At 39.4% G+C, this 17,492-nt stretch overlaps 1 protein-coding gene across 5 annotated transcripts in view; it reads left to right on the top strand.

The window, feature by feature from the left end:
- The window catches only part of ANKRD44 (ankyrin repeat domain 44), a 311,092-nt gene that overhangs the window by 225,977 nt on the left and 67,623 nt on the right, over positions 1 to 17,492 (top strand). For 3 of the 5 annotated variants that reach the window (XM_070388779.1, XM_070388790.1, XM_070388784.1), the window contains exons 11-16: positions 2,748 to 2,830; positions 4,006 to 4,069; positions 6,037 to 6,105; positions 7,279 to 7,419; positions 9,255 to 9,338; positions 12,888 to 12,999. In XM_070388779.1, coding sequence (XP_070244880.1) covers positions 2,748 to 2,830; positions 4,006 to 4,069; positions 6,037 to 6,105; positions 7,279 to 7,419; positions 9,255 to 9,338; positions 12,888 to 12,999 — 553 coding nt within the window. The remainder of the gene's footprint in view (positions 1 to 2,747; positions 2,831 to 4,005; positions 4,070 to 6,036; positions 6,106 to 7,278; positions 7,420 to 9,254; positions 9,339 to 12,887; positions 13,000 to 17,492) is intronic. The other 2 variants (XM_070388781.1, XM_070388789.1) reach the window with 1 other exon arrangement.

Consider the following 17,492-nt stretch of genomic DNA (forward strand, 5'->3'; position numbering starts at 1 on the left):
ACATCTAGGTGGCTTCCATGTCCTAGCTATTGTAAATAGTGCTGCAGTGAACATTGGGGTACACGTGTCTTTTCAATTTTGGTTTCCTCAGGGTGTATGCCTAGTAGTGGGATTGCTGGGTCATATGGTAGTTTTAGGACTTCCCTGGTGGCTCAGATGGTAAAACATCTGTCTACAATCCGGGAGACCTGGGTTTGATCCCTGGGTCGGGAAGATTCCCTGGAGAAGGAAATGGCAACCCACTCCAGTACTCTTGCCTAGAAAATCCCATAGACGGAGGAGCCTGGTGCAGGCTACTGCCCATGGGATCACAAAGAGTCGGACACGACTGAGCGACTTCATTCATTTTCATTTTATGGTAGTTTTATTCCTAGTTTTTTTAAGGAATCTCCATACTGTCTTCCGTAGTGGCTATATCAATTTACATTTCCCACCAACAGTGCAAGAGGGCTCCCTTTTCTCCACACCCTCTTCAGCATTTATTGTTTGTGGATTTTATCAAAGAGAATTTTTCCTAGGCCTTTTAGAGTTCTGCCTTCCTTGCCTTCTCAGTTTTTTAAGTAGCCGCAGAAAAAAAATGAAATTATTAGCTAATATAGAGTGTGGTGAATTATCTAAATGCAATGGTGTTAAATGTTAAGTTTGGTTAGAAGTATTAATAGTGATGTTTATAGAATATGTTATAACACCGAGTCTATTAAACTTTTATACTTTTTATGTTTTTCTTAATTGTTTTATTATAGTTTGATACTATTTTCCCTAAGTCATTTGCTTGTATTGTTTAATATAAAGGTAACTATTTTATGTACCTATATAAACTATATCATAAATATTATGTGTATAGTTATGTATGTATGTTGATTCATTAAAATATTTATATTTTTACACACACATACACATACATATAAAGAATGAGGAAGACTCAAAGAAATCTTTAAAAATCCACTCCTTAGTTTAGTCATGTTCTTACAGGAATTCACAATAATTCTAGAAAATGTTCTATCCATTTTCTTCTTGCAAGCATCCAGCAATGTTTAATCATAGATTTTTGCCTTAACTCCTCAAAACAGATAAAATGGTTAGGTAAAATCTTATTAGCTTTAAGTTCCATTTAGTAAAGACCTTTTAAAATAGGTTATACATTAAAAAAATTAGTATGTTTCATTGGCATCAGAAGGGAACAATGTAATTAGCACAAATAAAAAGCTTCTTTCCCATCCCCCAACTCCTCCTTCCTTTTCGTGAGCATCAAGGTTGTCACTGATGCAATTGCTTTTCAGAAATTTTTTTTTTTTTAAATGATGAGAGAGGCAATTACAAGCAGTTCTCCTCCACAAGACACTGCCCAGAAGACGGGCAAATTGCATCCCTTGATGGATGCCAGCTATTATATACACTGGGTTGGAAATCTCCATATAGGGAAAGGAAAATGAACAGAGGGAAGACTGAACAAAAACATCAATAAATAGAAGTTTTCATGAAAAGAGAGAGGTAGTTAATTGCTGGCAGACTCAGATTTTGCAGAACGCCAAATACCATGAATTATCTGAACATATATATACTTTCACAAATTCATGCACGTCATAACTTTCTATGTAGAAAATAAAATTCATGTATCTGAAGCTTAGCAAATTCAAGTCATATGTGTTTTTTATTCAATATAGAATGTGGAAATGGGCCACTTTGTGCCAGGGAAGAAACTTAGATGACTTATGTTGCAGGTATAAATATAGACAAACTGTACTCCTTATGTTATGCTGTGGATTTAAAAAATCTGAAATATATTGTCTGAATGAAATGAGATATTATGAGGCAAGATCACTAACATACTTTTAAGTACACAGGAACTGCCTGATGATGCTGTATGTTTTGAATTATGAGTCAGCACAGGACTTTGACTTTGGGTCCTTGTTTGAGGAGAGTGATGGGCAAGAGGAGGAGGCTTTAATTATAAGGGCAGAAAGCACTGCTGTCAGAAGGCTGCCTGTCCCTCAGAGGATTGTTCCAGGGACTATGTTATGGTAGGGGTCAGTCTAAGAAGTCCTATTCTGGATTCTTTCTGTACTACTGTTAGGGAAAATATGCTAGATTTATGAAATATATGTAAGGTTAAAGTTAACTATTTCGTGACTGGTTTTCTTATATGGGTAAATGTGCACTATAGAAGGCTACCAGAAAGATGAAGTTTCACTTGTCAAAGGTAAGCATTAGTTTTTATTCTCATCCAAAATTTTATTTCTAATAATACAGCCATTACTAACTCTTAGCAAAGAGATAACACATAGTAGGTCAACAATAAATATTTGTTTATCAACTCAAGGAATAAAACAGGTTGCTTTTCAAAGTTGAGAATTCGTCAGCTTCTTGTCTTGTTTTCTCCAGCACTTAGCAAAGTATCTAGTGGTTATAAAGTGTTGAATAGATGAATGCATGAATATGAATGATACATAAAATTGCTAAGCTGAAAGAATAAGAGAGAAATTAATGTTAAATGCTGAGTCACTGTTTATGTGAAATGTTTTCTTTAAAAATATTTTTTTCTATTGTTGTGGGATTTTTCACTGTGGTTTAAGTCCAGGATTTTATTATTTTAAAGTAGAAATGATTGCATAATTATTTCAGCCAGGAGTCCCCAAGCCAGGTCTCATGGATTTAATTTTCATCAGAGACCTTCTAGAAAGGTCACCCCCTTCTGTGTGTATCAGGAGATCTATAATCATCAGCTGCTCTGTTTTTTCCTTCCTCAGGTGTGGAATCCATAGCATGTTCCCCTTACATTTAGCTGCCCTCAATGCTCACTCTGACTGCTGCAGAAAGTTACTGTCATCGGGTAAGTAACTCCATTACCACAGATGACGCTTAATCTGTCCTGTAAATGAGCCGTGTAGCTTCAGGTGTCTGGTCAGAGTGAGTGGCTGCCTGTGCTTCATGTCATTCATGATCTGACTGGCAGGATGAGCTGTGTCCGCAGCTGCCTGCATGTGACAGCTTCCAGCAGCTCGTGGTGTTGAAATGGTTTGAACGTCAGTATTCTGCCCCGGAGTGACAGTCTTGTCTGTTTATCAAGCTAGAACTCCGGTGATCCAGAGTGAGAGGCAGGTAGGGATGGCCATAGCTTACAGGAAGTTTGTCGTAGGAGGAGAAGACATCTTTGAGGCTTAAATTGGTGATGTAACATTTCATATTCTTCAACAAAGAAAAAAGGCCAAATCCCCTACCTTTTAATAGTAGAAATGTTAAATTGCCATCCCACTCAGTGGGCTCTGAAAAATCGCTCTGGTTGATATCCCTCCAACTAGGTTTTATTTTTATTTTTTTAATGCGGGCCTATTTGGAACCAAGAAATTCTTTCTGGTTTGGAGCTTTGCTAATCTTTCTTATCAATGATTCTGACAACCTCCATGTATTAAGAAGTTCCTGGCTTTCAAAGGTGATAGAGATCTGCAAGGCAAAGATTGTTTATGAATTAATTCAACAGATATCCCAGAGGCTTTTTTTATTCCTTTAAGTTCTTTACTTATGGTTGATTCTGCTTTCGCTGCTTTTGGCATGTTTAAAAATAACCCCTGCATGAAAGCACGTTTCCCAAATCTTACACCAACTGTAAGCTAATAATACGCTTAAGAAAATATCTCTTCTAGCATGTTATGATTACTCCTTTGCCTTCCATGTTTTCTCCATGTGTTCTGTCTGCCTGTCTATTGCCCTACTTATCTCAAATTGGTTTCATAAATTTTTATCCTGGGATTGAAATATGAGGCTGCAGTTCACCCAGGGCTGATTGTGAAAATAAATTCTTCTTGACTTCACGGTTCTTCCTATAAAATTGCCAAGCTTGAGCAGTTACCATTCGTTTCCATGACAACCTCTTTCTGACTACAATGGCTTGCGTTCTGGTTTTTCTACTAACTGATTTTTCTGTCTCTGCAATGTTTCTTGTGGTTTAACTAGGACAAAAGTATAGCATAGTATCCTTGTTTAGTAATGAGCACGTGCTGTCTGCAGGCTTTGAAATAGACACCCCAGATAAATTTGGAAGAACGTGCCTTCATGCTGCTGCTGCAGGAGGGTGAGTAGTTAACAATTTTAGTTGTTTTCTCATGGCCTAATTACCAGTGCATCTTAATTGACTTAAGTCGTCTGTGAATCAGAGGCAACTTCTTTAATAAAATGGGTAAGAAGTGTTTCTACCAATATCAAGTATCGTACGTTGAATTTCCAGAATGCTCATGTGTTTGTTTTTCCAAAGAAACATCATTAGCCCATCTCATATAGGAAATATTTTTTCTCTTGTTTTCTTTTCTCTCTCTCTCTTTTTTTTCTTATTTTAAATTGTAGGTCTGTAGCCTACAGAATATGTAACTACTTGGTACCTCTTCCACCAAAAGAAAGTAATTTGAGATTTGTTCCTAAGTTTTTGTCTTTTGTTACTAGAAGGAGAGTTAATGATCAAGGAAATCCAAAGTTGAGTTAATTCATGTTCATTTAAAGATATTTTAGTCCTATTTCAAAACTTATTTTTTAAGTTCTAATAATGATTAAATGTGAGCAAAAGTCCAGAAAACTCAAAGGATAAGCAAGAAGTAATTTAATCCTTGCCTATTTTTTTAAGTTGTAAAGAGAATTTTTCATGAGATACTCTTTTTCATATCAGTAGTTAGATTAAGACTATGATCATTTTTTGTTGGTAAATGACCATGCATTGACCAAACATGGCTCCCCTCAGATGGCCTTGTTTGGGTATGGTGTTGGTTCTTAATCATTTTCCTAGTCTTAGGGAACAGCAGTGCTCCATGTATAATCTGTATATGACCAAAGGCAGTACCTATTTAACAGAGGTGGGTTGACTGTGAAGCGTTAGGACCCCTTATTTGTATAGGTCCCTTCCAAAGTCTTGTATTTAGTTTTATTTTCATAATTTTGGTATTTTTTTTTTAAATAACCTCCTTATCCTCATCCCTCCATCATATGAGCTTCCTGATCCATACAACATGGATCTGTTTGCCTGTGATCCTTTGGCTTCATTCAGGAAGAGACAGGTGTTTTACATCAATTGACGTTATACACATAATGGTCTCAGAAAGTTTTCCAGTGTTATGATTTAAGTAGTTCTCTGAGAAAGGTGACTGTAAAGGGAGGATATGGGGCAGGGACAGCCCTGCTTATACTTTTCATTAATGAGATCATCTTTCTTATTTAAATGATAATAAAGTAGTAAATCCTAGGCCATTTCTTAGCATCCCAAGTTTGGAACAATGATAGATGAATGTCTCCTTTTATGCCCCCATTTTGAAAAATATCAGACCTGTACAGAAAGTGGCAACAAACCGTTCTGGATTCGTGTCTAAAACTCCTATTAGGATTAATATTTAGCTCTATGCCCTTCAAGGAAAATTCACTTCAATGGGTCCTTTTCTCTCTACTAAACATGATTTATTGCTTCTGCAAATGACAAAGAAGCTGGAAGATCACTACGCTCCATTACATCATTTTCGGCCTTGGTTCTACACATTCATTTACCTAGATTACCAAGACAGGGAAATGCAGCTGGTTTATTTTCCGTTAAGGAGAGTCTGGGTCGAAAATGGTTATAGTGAATTCATTCTGCTGTGATAAAAGGTAATGCTCATCCATTCTGGCTCATTGTTTAAAAGTGACATGAAATTATTATAGGTTTAAGGAGTTGTTTCATAAACTCTTGATGGTTTTGAAAGAGAATTTTAGGATAAATGATGAAACCATCACTGAAAGGTTTCATCATGTGATAATCATTAAATTCTTTAGTCATGGAATTGAAAATGTTCCATCAAGCTCTTTAATGCATTGATTTATTAGCTTTGAAAAAGGAATTGTAGGAACTTTAGATCCTGATGATATGGCATTACTCTAATGTGTTAGGTTATTTTTGTGTTAGCAGAATTTAAAGTTAGTGTCCTCATTTCATCTGTGCATACACTCTGCAGAAAAGAGCTCTTTCTGAAGACAGCCCAGCAATTGACCTCTACCATCTTAACAATGCTTTCCCTGTCTTTCTAGTAATGTGGAATGTATAAAACTCTTGCAAAGCAGTGGAGCAGATTTCCATAAAAAGGACAAGTGTGGGAGGTATGTAAACAGGGAACTCTGCTTCAAGTGCCTAAATAAAAGGAGTGGGGAGCAGTCCATCTGGAAATCGTGTTATGTTGAAATGGTAAACAGGGAAGCTAGCTGGGGAGATTCCATCCTCAGAAGGAAATCCCTTTTTATAGCAAAGTGAAACACCAGCAAAGCAGGCACAGGCCCCAAGGAAAGGGTCTCCTTTCCCAGCTTCTGTTTAGAAGCGCCAATTGTTCTGCTCCTTCCGATATAAATAACTATATCCATGAGGGAGATTGCATACTTTATAGATATTATATAAAAATATTTATATATATAAAATATGTAATCCTCCACATGGATATAGTTGAGAAAATTCTCTGTATCGCAAAGTAAAACACTTTAGCCCTTCCAGGACAGAATTTGGTCACAAGATCTGGAGCTCTTTATTATATTTATTGAACATTTCATTTTGGGATAAATCTTTAGACACATTTTAAACATGACATACACACACTCACACACATACCACCCATAATCCCTCTGGTTATTGGGATGGTTTAGAACTTTTCTTGCTTGTCCTTTGCAAAGCTAAGTCGTGCTGTAGTACTAGCTGGTACAGGGAACCAGTACCAGTAAACAACATGAGGAAGGTAGAGGAAATGAGGACATGATCAAAAAAACCTCAGTTTAATCTGTTTGGAAACAGCATTTTGGGAAGAGAGATACTTTATAAAGATAGACCAAGGCCAGCTTGGGAAGGTCTTCAATTTCAAACTAAAAAATCAAGGCTTTGTTCACTGGGGAGAACTGAAGGTTTTGGTACAGGATTATATACGTAGGTATTGGACCTTAGAAAATCCAGTTCTTCATTCATGGCAGCTGAAAGTTACATGGAGCTTGGGTTAGGGCAAAGGAGGTCAGTCGGGATGGTATTGCAAGAGCCCAGAGGAGCAGTCATGAGCAGTCATGTAGATGGGAACCAGGATAGGCACTTGGGATGGAAAGAAAGGAGATGGCCTGTCTAAGCCCCCATCTTTGCAGCCTTCGTTCTAACATATAAGATACGCTGGAGAAAGGCATATGTCTTGGCCTCCAAAGATCTTTCCACACCCCTACAAATACTGCTGTCTGTGCTGGTGCTGATGATGGGGATCTGTTTTTCAGACTGAATGATATAATAAATTGCTGTTTGTTTTTCAGGACTCCTCTGCACTATGCAGCTGCAAATTGTCATTTCCACTGTATTGAGACATTAGTGACCACAGGGGCCAGTGTGAATGAGACTGATGACTGGGGCCGCACCGCTTTGCACTATGCTGCTGCATCAGACATGGATAGAAAGTAAAACAGCCTTGTCCTGTTTTTTCGGGGATGGGAAGAAGGGGAGATGGTAGAAGGAGGGCTTGTTGAGTTTTCTTCATACTGCCTCACAGAGACTGTGAATGAAGAATCCCTCTTATCCAGACTCGAAGGAATTTGAATTGGTTCCTCCCTAACCCCGGGTTTCCCATTCTGCTCTCTTTACATTTGATTAGTACATGTCACTGCACAATTGCATCTCCTCTCTGTTCTTTGCATTGAATGCCAAGTGGAGCTGTCAAGTTCAGGTTTTCAGTTCACTCAAAATCTGTCATAATTTATTTTGTCGTATACTGTGGTTTTCATCATCATCACTTACATGCTTCATTTGCTGTAAAACTTACATTTGCTGATAAAGATGTCATATGTAAAAAATATCCACCTATGCATAATCCCAGTGATCTTCAAATACAGCATCAGTATTTTATTTTCAAAAATAAGTATTTTAAAAATAGACATTTTTCAAACGTGGGCATGAATGCTCTTTCAGAAGCTAGAAGACAGGAAGTTAGATCATGTTTGGATTCTAGGTGGCTTGGAATGGAAAGCAAAAATAAATGAACCAGTTCTAGGGGAAAAGGTGAGAGAGATGCCCACAGCTTATGATATCGTTCTCAAAGACTTGAGGATCAGGCGCTCCTTCATAGGAATACTTTTTGGTGATCCTGTTCAGAGAACTGTTGAGTTATATGGATGTGTTGAGTTATATGGTCAGTGCTAACTCCCTTTCTTGTAGAGCAATGGCTTTCAAACATACTAGATAATTACCTACACACCAGGCTTCCCTGGTGGCTCAGAAGGTAAAGAAAGAATCCACCTGCAATGCAGGAAACTGGGGTTCAGGTCCTGGATTGGGAAGATTCCATGGAGAAGGGAATGGCTACTCACTCCAATATTCTTGCCTGGGAAAACCCATGGACAGAGGAGCCTGGTGGGCCAAAGTCCACAGGGTCACAAAGAATCAGACACAACTGAGTGACTGATACTCACTTTATATCATGATCTAATATACAGACTCGTGTATATATGTTTTATATATATGTATGGAAAATGGAAAAAAGATTTCATAAAACCTTATTTACTTTTGCTATGTATGATACATTTTGATATCTTTTATTTCATTAAAAAAACCTACTGACTTCAACCCACTAAATTGATTTCAAAATTCAGTCATAGATCATGATCCATATTTCCAGTTTGGAAAACACTGCTGCTTTTTTTCCTTCGTATGATACTAGCAAGTCTGATGTAGCCTCAGGGTCCCACAGCCACATGTTCTTAACTCAACAAACATTTATTGAACATGCATTATGTGTCAGGCTCTGTGCTATTCACTTGGAATAGAATGGGGAATAAGTATCCTTCATGTGTTAAAACCTAGAATAGGAATCCTAGATGGTGCAGAGTTTCTCTGGTAGATGAGGGGTGCTTAGGAACCCATTCCTGGATAAATGAGATGCTCAACTGACAAGGAGGCAGCAAGGAATGTGGTAGGTGTCAGGGAATTGTAAGCTAAATCATTTTCTCTTTCCCTGGGGAGTTTAGAAAACTTACGGAAGAGTGGGCAGCATGATTGCTGCCTTAATCATTGATACCTCAGTGGAAGTTTTAGGGATACCATGTTCTTAACTTGATTCCTTAAGAGAGAAAAGATTTACTGGATGGACTTAAAGAGAACCATGTATATCCTCCATGAAAAATTAGTAGTGATTGCTTCTTTGGGGTTGGGGGGCAATTCTTAAGATGTAAATTGTACCAAAATCATTAGCAACTTTGCCACTAATTGTAATTTTTTTTGCTTGTTTCCCTTTGCTGAGAAGTAAGATTATCTTAGGAAACGCCCATGAAAATTCGGAAGAACTTGAAAGAGCCAGAGAGCTGAAGGAAAAGGAAGCTGCATTGTAAGTTTCTTCTCAGCTTAAGCACAAGGTGTGGTTACTGATGCTTTGTCTGCTGCTCTAGGTTGCCATGTGGGCCAGCTTTACTATTCTGGGGTCTCCCTTGGGGTCTTGAGCAAGTGATGTGGGCATGCCTTTGATAAAGAAGAAACTGTTCTTTTAATATATCCTTCAAATAGGCTGTTTGCATACCAGATACATACTCTTCTAAAGATACACACTCTTTCTAAAATTGAAACCGTTGCAGTGATCATCACTGTGATTGGGCAGCAGTTTTTAGAACCAGATGTCTAAAATATCATTTCTGATTCTTCCGTGTGTCATGTGCTTCAGGGGACATACTAAAGCCTCCTTTGAGGGCCTCAGGCTCTCCTTTTGTGACCTGGGGATGACTATTTAGCAGATTCTAGAAATACATGTTTTGAGATTTCCGTGTGAAATACACCAGTTGTACTCTCCCCTCCCTTTCCGACACACTCTCATTGACTTCAGATAGCACCCTCCCCACCTGCAGACAGCTGCTCTGTCCCCTTCATCCTGCCTGCCCCTTTCTGGTGTCTTGACAGAGATTCAGCTCTTACTGTGATGAAGTGAGTGCCAGCACCCAGGACTGTTGATATCTGGGAAGCTCTAATGTTTCATCCTCTGAGAGTCCTTCCTGGACTGGAAGTCGTGGCGAGAAGGTTGTGCTGTACCGAGCGCAGTGCCTGGCACGTAGCTGGCGGTCAACAACTCTTTGTTAAATGAATGAACACGTGAATGCCCAGTGCCCACATTGTGTGTCCCGCCCCTGTGAGAGCAGTGGGTGTAGTGCTCTAAGAGTTTGCACTCAGTCCTTCACATGCAAGGCCCCAGTGCAGGTTGTAGGGACTTAACTTTGTCTGTGACTGGGGTGGGCACAGGAAACAAAGCTGTAAGTAGAACACAGTGACCACAGTTTTGCCCTAATATTCCAAAATTAAAGTAATAATATTCAAAGACTGTAAAATTTTAAGCCACCTCAGCAAATGCTTCCTTCTCCAGTGAAATGCAAGCTTGCGCTGGGCCAGAGCAGCCCTCTTCCAGCTGGTGGAGAAGGATGGAGCAGAAGCAGGAGAAGGCGGGGACCAGCCTACTGGGGAGCTTTTTCATGTGATAAAAGGCTACTTCCTTGTGCAAATACACCCTTGATCTAATGTGCATCTCTTGATTTTGTGGCTTAGGTGCCATAATTACTAGTCCAGGGCGGAGAAGGCAATGGCACCCCACTCCAGTACTCTTGCCTGGAAAATCCATGGATGGAGGAGCCTGGTAGGCTGCAGTCCATGGGGTCGCTAAGAGTTGGATACGACTGAGCGACTTCACCTTCACTTTTCTCTTTCATGCATTGGAGAAGGAAATGGCAACCCACTCCAGTGTTCTTGCCTGGAGAATCCCAGGGACGGCGGAGCCTGGTGGGCTGCCGTCTATGGGGTTGCACAGAGTCGGACACGACTGAAGCAACTTAGCAGGGCCCTGGGTGGTAAAAAAGACAAGCATTCCCAGTTAAAAGTGGATTTCATTTCCCTTAGGAAAAATGTGGAGAATATTTACATTCTATAATACTGTTGTTATTTCTAATAGTACTTTTGGCAATTATGGGCTTCCCTAGTGGCTTAGACGGTAAAGAATCTGCCTGCAATGTGGGGGACCTGGGTTCGATCCTTGGGTTGGGTAGATTCCCTGGAGAAGGGCATGGCAACCCACTCCAGTATTCTTGCCTGGAGAATTCCCATGGACAGAGAAGCCTGGTAGGCTACGATCCATGGGGTCACAAAGAATCAAACGTGACTGAGTGACTAAGCACAGCAGAGTTGACAGTTATAGTTCAGCTATGTTCTGCATTAAATGCTCTTTGGGTATAATCCCCAGTGTTTTCCAAATTACATGTTAAATTTATCAACTGATTTTTTAGAATATAATCCTTTCAGAAGCTGGGGATTTTGTGTCCACAGACAGCTATCCCTATTGAGTGATTTTATTTCAAGAGCCAAATTCAGTTTAAAATGAGTCACACCTGGGATTCAGTCCATGGGTATTTCATTATGAAAATTTAAAAAAAAGAAAAGACTTCCTTTTAAGGTCCAAATCACTGAATACAGCATGATATATCAGGTATCCAATAATAGTTTGATTTATTACAGAGCATTTTATGGATGAACCATGTGGCATGTAGATATTTAGTTAAAAAAGTTTCTCTTTCATCAAGTTTTCTAAAAATTAAAATGTCTGTTTTAATATCTGTCTCTGTGTGTGACTTATTTACTCCTTTTGCCTTATACCGAAAGATAGATGATGTCATTTTAAGGTTTCTGAGTAAACTATAGAAATTTTCTATTGGGAGGTCTTGTTTAATATACAAGCTTCTATTTAGAATCTTGCAATTTTGATTTCAGTATGAATTTGAGCCAGCCTGGCCTTGTAAAGGACATGTTTGTCCCTGTGTCAAGAAATGTAGCTGATATAAATGACGTATCGCGGCGCTCTTCCCTCTTTGACCAGCAGGGCTGTCCCGTTTGCAGCAGGCCCTGAGTAGGACGCATCACGCCCCTTGTGTCCCGGCTCTTCAGCAAAAGCAGTACCGCACCCCTTCCTCTGACCTATTGCAAAGATTTTTTTTTTCCCAGAAAAGTTACAACTGTGCCAGAAAAGGCTTTTAAAATTTATTATTTATCATTTACTCTAGTCTGTATTCCTAGTGGTACAGTGTCGGCCTCTTTCTTCAGAGGTGGTGACTGAATTCATCTTTTATATTTTTTAAATGTTGGCCCAGTCCTTATGTCTTTTTATTGTTTTGGCTATTCTTAGGTTCTTTTCTGTTATTGTTTTCTTACTCTTTTAAACTTTCATTTTCCAACCTTTTTATCTCAGAGTCTCCAATAATAGCAAGGTTAAAAAATCAACCCACCTCTTTTGAGGTTTAGACCTTTGCAATGCCTTGACTACTTCTTTACTATGCTGAGAACTTATCTTTTGAACACAGAGCTCTAAAACTTATTATTTAGTAATCTTGATGACAAGCCAGTCCTGTACCTTAAGATGAAAAGGGGAAAAATATTTAATTATCCTCTAGTTCCTAAGTTCCTCCCTCTAGTTCCTAGACTTCCCTGGTGGGTCAGCAGGTAAAGAATCTGCCTGCAATTTGGGAGACCCGGGTTCCATCCCTGGGTTGGGAAGATGCCCTGGAGAAGGGAACAGCAACCCACTCCAGTATTCTGGCCTGGAGAATTCCATGGACTGTATTCCATGGGGTCATAAAGAGTCAGACACGACTGAGCAACTTTGACCTTCTTCTAGTTCCTAAAACCTTTCCTGAATTCTAGAATGGCTATTTTAAGCTGAGATAAAGATAGATGCACAAAATACACATAAAACATCCAATATATAAGCCCTAATTGCTGTAGAATCTTTAAAGAAACACTTCAACTCACAAAGCTCTTTGTGGCACATTGATAGTAAGAGAACATTAACATTGATTATCCCTTTTGGTCTAGGGATGTTTTCTGAAATAACATCTCATCTTTATACTTACAGATGTCTAGAATTTCTGCTTCAACATGATGCAAATCCATCTATCCGGGACAAGGAAGGCTACAATAGCATACATTATGCTGCTGCCTATGGCCACAGACAGTGTCTGGAATTGGTGAGCTGTTTTGATTTGTTTTCTCTAACATATACACACATATACCCAAGCCTGAAAAAGCTGGTCTGAATCTCTCAACAGACCCTTACTGCCTAATTCAGTCCCCACTAGAAATCACCTGGATTAAATTGATCAGGCAATTTTTTGGCAAATGATTAAATTGTTTCCCTTTATAATATGTAGCTGTCTTTGTTCCATTTATTACCATTCCAATCTCAGAGCTAACTAACAATTGATTCATTTCCACATTAACTTGGACTAGGAATGTTAGACTCTGGTACAGACACAGTTTCTATTTTGAAGATACTTTGGATGTATCAGAGAAGCAGTATATATTTCCAGAGTCATGCTTAGCACCCCAGTATTTGATAACATGTGTCATAAGATGACTTATATAACCATTAGGCACATGGGTTTGTCATAGTCCTGCATCTATAGTTTAGGGAAAGAAATTGGCAAGAGTGTAACAGCAGAATTTACTGAAATTTTTAAACCAGCCCTCATTTCAAACCTATAGTGATCAAGAAACACTTGATTTGGAGTTTGAAATTCCTCTGTTGGTATAGGTTACCAGATGCAAACTCAGATGTCTACAGGGACAAAAATATAAAATAAACAAGTGAAGTGAACCCACGTATGGAATAATAGGGGGTGGTGGGAACTGTGGCAAATAGAGAGGGCAAGCTCTGTTTAAGGGGAGAAACAGCTAGTCAGCAGTAGCTGATGGAAACCAGGTGGTACTGCAAACCCAGGCTTGCTAGAATTCCCGTGTTTCAGGAGAAACTACAAATCTAGGGTTTTTATGTGGAATTTCCTGTTTTGAAAACACGGGGTGGGCTAGAAAGAAAAAAATATGGGTTTGTGGCTGAATCCTTCTTGCAGGCTACCATTTGGCATCTTCTGATCATCACCCTTGGTTCAGCCTCACCAGGATACATGGGGTATCCCAGGCTCACTTTCTGATCCAGTGATCGGTGTCACCTTCCTTACTGGACTCCATCTCTTTTCCTTGTTCTTTTGAAGGAGAAGTTCTACTTTTCAGAGTTATTTGAAATATGTTTGGGGAAATACTTGCCCCTTATCAACTGCGCAGTTTATTGAGAAAGGCATAAGGCAGAAAGCCTGAGATCAATAGTGTGAGCTCCTACATGGAAATGACTCAAAGTTGCCACAGCAAGATCCTTTACCTTTGGTCTTGCTGCTGGTTTCAGATGGTTCCACTTAGGGTCATTCTTACTACATTTCTGTTAACTGTGATTGTGGGAAACTGTTCATGAAGACCACCCAGTTTGAAAATGAAGAGGTGATTATTCTACTGTTGACTTTTATTTATTGGTGAATTTTACCTGTCTTCGTCATTCCTGCAGACTTCCAAGTCTTCTTTTTCTGAGGTTCTTGTGGATGCTAAAGATTTCCTCGCTTGACTTTGGAGGTGGCATACTTTCTCTCTCCAGTGAAATTCTATCATTATTCCTTTTCCAGTTACTGTGTCTGCATAACAAATCACCCTAAAAAGTTAGTGACTTAGAACAACATTTATCACTTATTATCTCTGAATTCACGGGTGACTTAGCTGAGCAGTTCTAGTTCATATCCTGTGAGGTTACAGACGGTGTCTGGGGCTGGCATAATTTCAAAGGCTTCTTTTCTCACTTGTCAATCACCTGGGTAGGAAGGTTCAGATTGTTGACGTTCCTTGGCCTTTCTCTCTCTCTATGTGGTTTTCTCTAGCATGGTGTTTCCAGAATAAGTGGTTGTTTTATATGGTGCTCACGTTGCCCAAGGCGTCTGCCCTAGGAGACAGTGTGAGCAAGAGTTCTAGCAAGTGAAAGGAAGAGACCGTATTACTTTTAATGGTTTAGCCTTGAAGTTCATGTTTTGTTGCATCTGTTCATTGCCGCAGTCACAAAATCCAGAGAGGTGAAGCATTGACTCCACCTTCCAAAGGGAGGAGTATCAGAGAATTTGTAGATATATTTTAAAACCACCCAGTTCCATAGGAAGATGTAGGAAGCCAGTGATTTCAATTAATTTCTAAATTAAATTGAATTTAGAGTAGAATCTTAAGTGGCCAAGGGGCAATCTCTTATCTTACAGGTGAGCAAACCAAATTACGGGGGGATTTACTGGGTTGTCCAAAGTCATAGCTCTGGTCAGTGGAGAAAGTGGGGCCATGATCAGGAACCTTGATTTAAAATTTTTTTTTACCACATTGTTGGTCAAAGCTCTACCACCACCCAAGGCTTTTTGACATAGGACAAAATCTTGGTAGGACTTAAGGCAGTCACTTCTTCCTTCTAATACCAGTCGTAGAAGTTGATCTAGACCTGTCAGCAAATAGGATCTTTTAGATCCCATGAAAGAAAGGCTCCTCACAAAGTGTGTGTGTGTGTGTGTGTGTGTGTGTGTGTTAATCAGTGGCAGAATAAAGGTTTACTACTGTAACTATTCATATGAACCTGCATTCCAAAGTGTGCTTAACACATAGCTGTCTTTCACTGGTTTTCTCTATGAAAACCATCTGTCATCGTTGGACATATGAACTTTTATTTCAGAGTTTGTTATTATAATCTTGATAGTTTGTGCTATTTTAAAGTACTTTGTGCTATTTTAAAGAACTATGCACAGAGGTTCGTGACATTGTACAGGAGACAGGGATCAAGACCTTCCCCAAGAAAAAGAAATGCAAGAAAGCAAAATGGCTGTCTGAGGAGGTCTTACAAATAGCTGTGAAAAGAAGCGAAGCAAAAAGCAAAGGAGAAGAGGAAAGATATACCCATTTAATGCAGAGTTCCAAAGAATAACAAGGAGAGATAAGAAAGCCTTCCTCAGTGATCAGTGCAAAGAAATAGAGGAAAACAGTGGAATGGAAAAGACTAGAAAAAGAAAATTAGAGATACCAAGGTAACATTTCATGCAAAGATGGGCTCAATAAAGGACAGAGATGGTATGGACTTAACAGAAGCAGAAGATATTAAAAAGAGGTGGCAGGAATACACAGAAGAACTGTACAAAAAAAGATCTTCACGACCCAGATCATCACGATGGTGTGATCACTCACCTAGAACCAGACATCCTGGAATGTGAAGTCAAGTGGGCCTTAGGAAGCATCACTACAAACAAAGCAAGTGGAAGTGATGGAATTCCAGTTGAGTTATTTCAAATCCTGAAAGATGATGCTGCGAAAGTGCTGCACTCAGTATGCCAGAAAATTTGGAAAACTCAGCAGTGGCCACAGGACTGAAAAAGGTAAGTTTTCATTCCAGTCCCAAAGAAAGGCAATGCTAAAGAATGCTCAAACTACTGCACAATTGCACTCATCTCACACACTGGTAAAGTAATGCTCAAAATTCTCTAAGTCAGGCTTAAGCTGTACGTGAACCGTGAACTTCCAGATGTTCAAGATGGTTTTAGAAAAGGCAGAGGAACCAGAGATCAAATTGCCAACATCTACTGGATCATCAAAAAAGCAAGAGAGTTCCAAAAAAACACATCTATTTCTGCTTTATTGACTATGCCAAAGCCTTTGACTGTGTGGATCACAACAAACTATGGAAAATTCTCAAAGAGATGAGAATACCAGACCACCTGACCTGCCTCTTGAGAAATCTGTATGCAGGTCAGGAAGCAACAGTTAGAACTGGACATGGAACAACAGACTGGTTCCAAATAGGAAAAGGAGTTCGTCAAGGCTGTATATTGTCACCCTGTTTATTTAACTTATATGCAGAGTACATCATGAGAAATTCTGGACTGGATAAAGCACAAGCTGGAATCAAGATTGCCGGGAGAAATATCAATAACCTCAGATATGCAGATGACACTACCCTTATGACAGAAAGTGAAGAAGAACTAAAGAAACTCTTGATGAAAGTGAAAGAGGAGAGTGAAAAAGTTGGCTTAAAGCTCAAAATTCAGAAAGCTAAGATCAAGGCATCCAGTCCCATCACTTCATGGCAAATAGGTGGGGAAACAGTGGAAACAGTGACTGACTTTATTTTGGGGGGCTCCAAAATCACTGCAGATTGTGATTGCAGCCATGAAATTAAAAGACGCTTATTCCTTGGAAGGAAAGTTATGACCAACCGAGACAGCATATTCAAAAGCAGAGACATTACTTTGCCAACAAAGGTCCATCTAGTCAAGGCTATGGTTTTTCCTGTGGTCATGTATGGATGTGAGAGTTGGACTATAAAGAAAGCTGAGCACCAAAGAATTGATGCTTTTGAACTGTGGTGTTTGTTGGAGAAGACTCTTGAGAGTCCCTTTGACTGCAAGGAGGTCCAACCATTCCATCCTAAAGGAGATCAGTCCTTAGTGCTCATTGGAAGGACTGATGTTGAGGCTGAAACTCCAATACTTTGGCCACCTGATGTGAAGAGTTGACTCATTGGAAAAGACCCTGATGCTGGGAAAGATTGAGGGCAGGAGGAGAAGGGGATGACAGAGGATGAGATGGTTGGATGGCGTCACCGACTCAATGGACATGAGTT

The sequence above is a fragment of the Bos mutus genome, chromosome 2 (assembly GCF_027580195.1).
Source record: "Bos mutus isolate GX-2022 chromosome 2, NWIPB_WYAK_1.1, whole genome shotgun sequence".
Classification (NCBI taxonomy): domain Eukaryota; kingdom Metazoa; phylum Chordata; class Mammalia; order Artiodactyla; family Bovidae; genus Bos; species Bos mutus.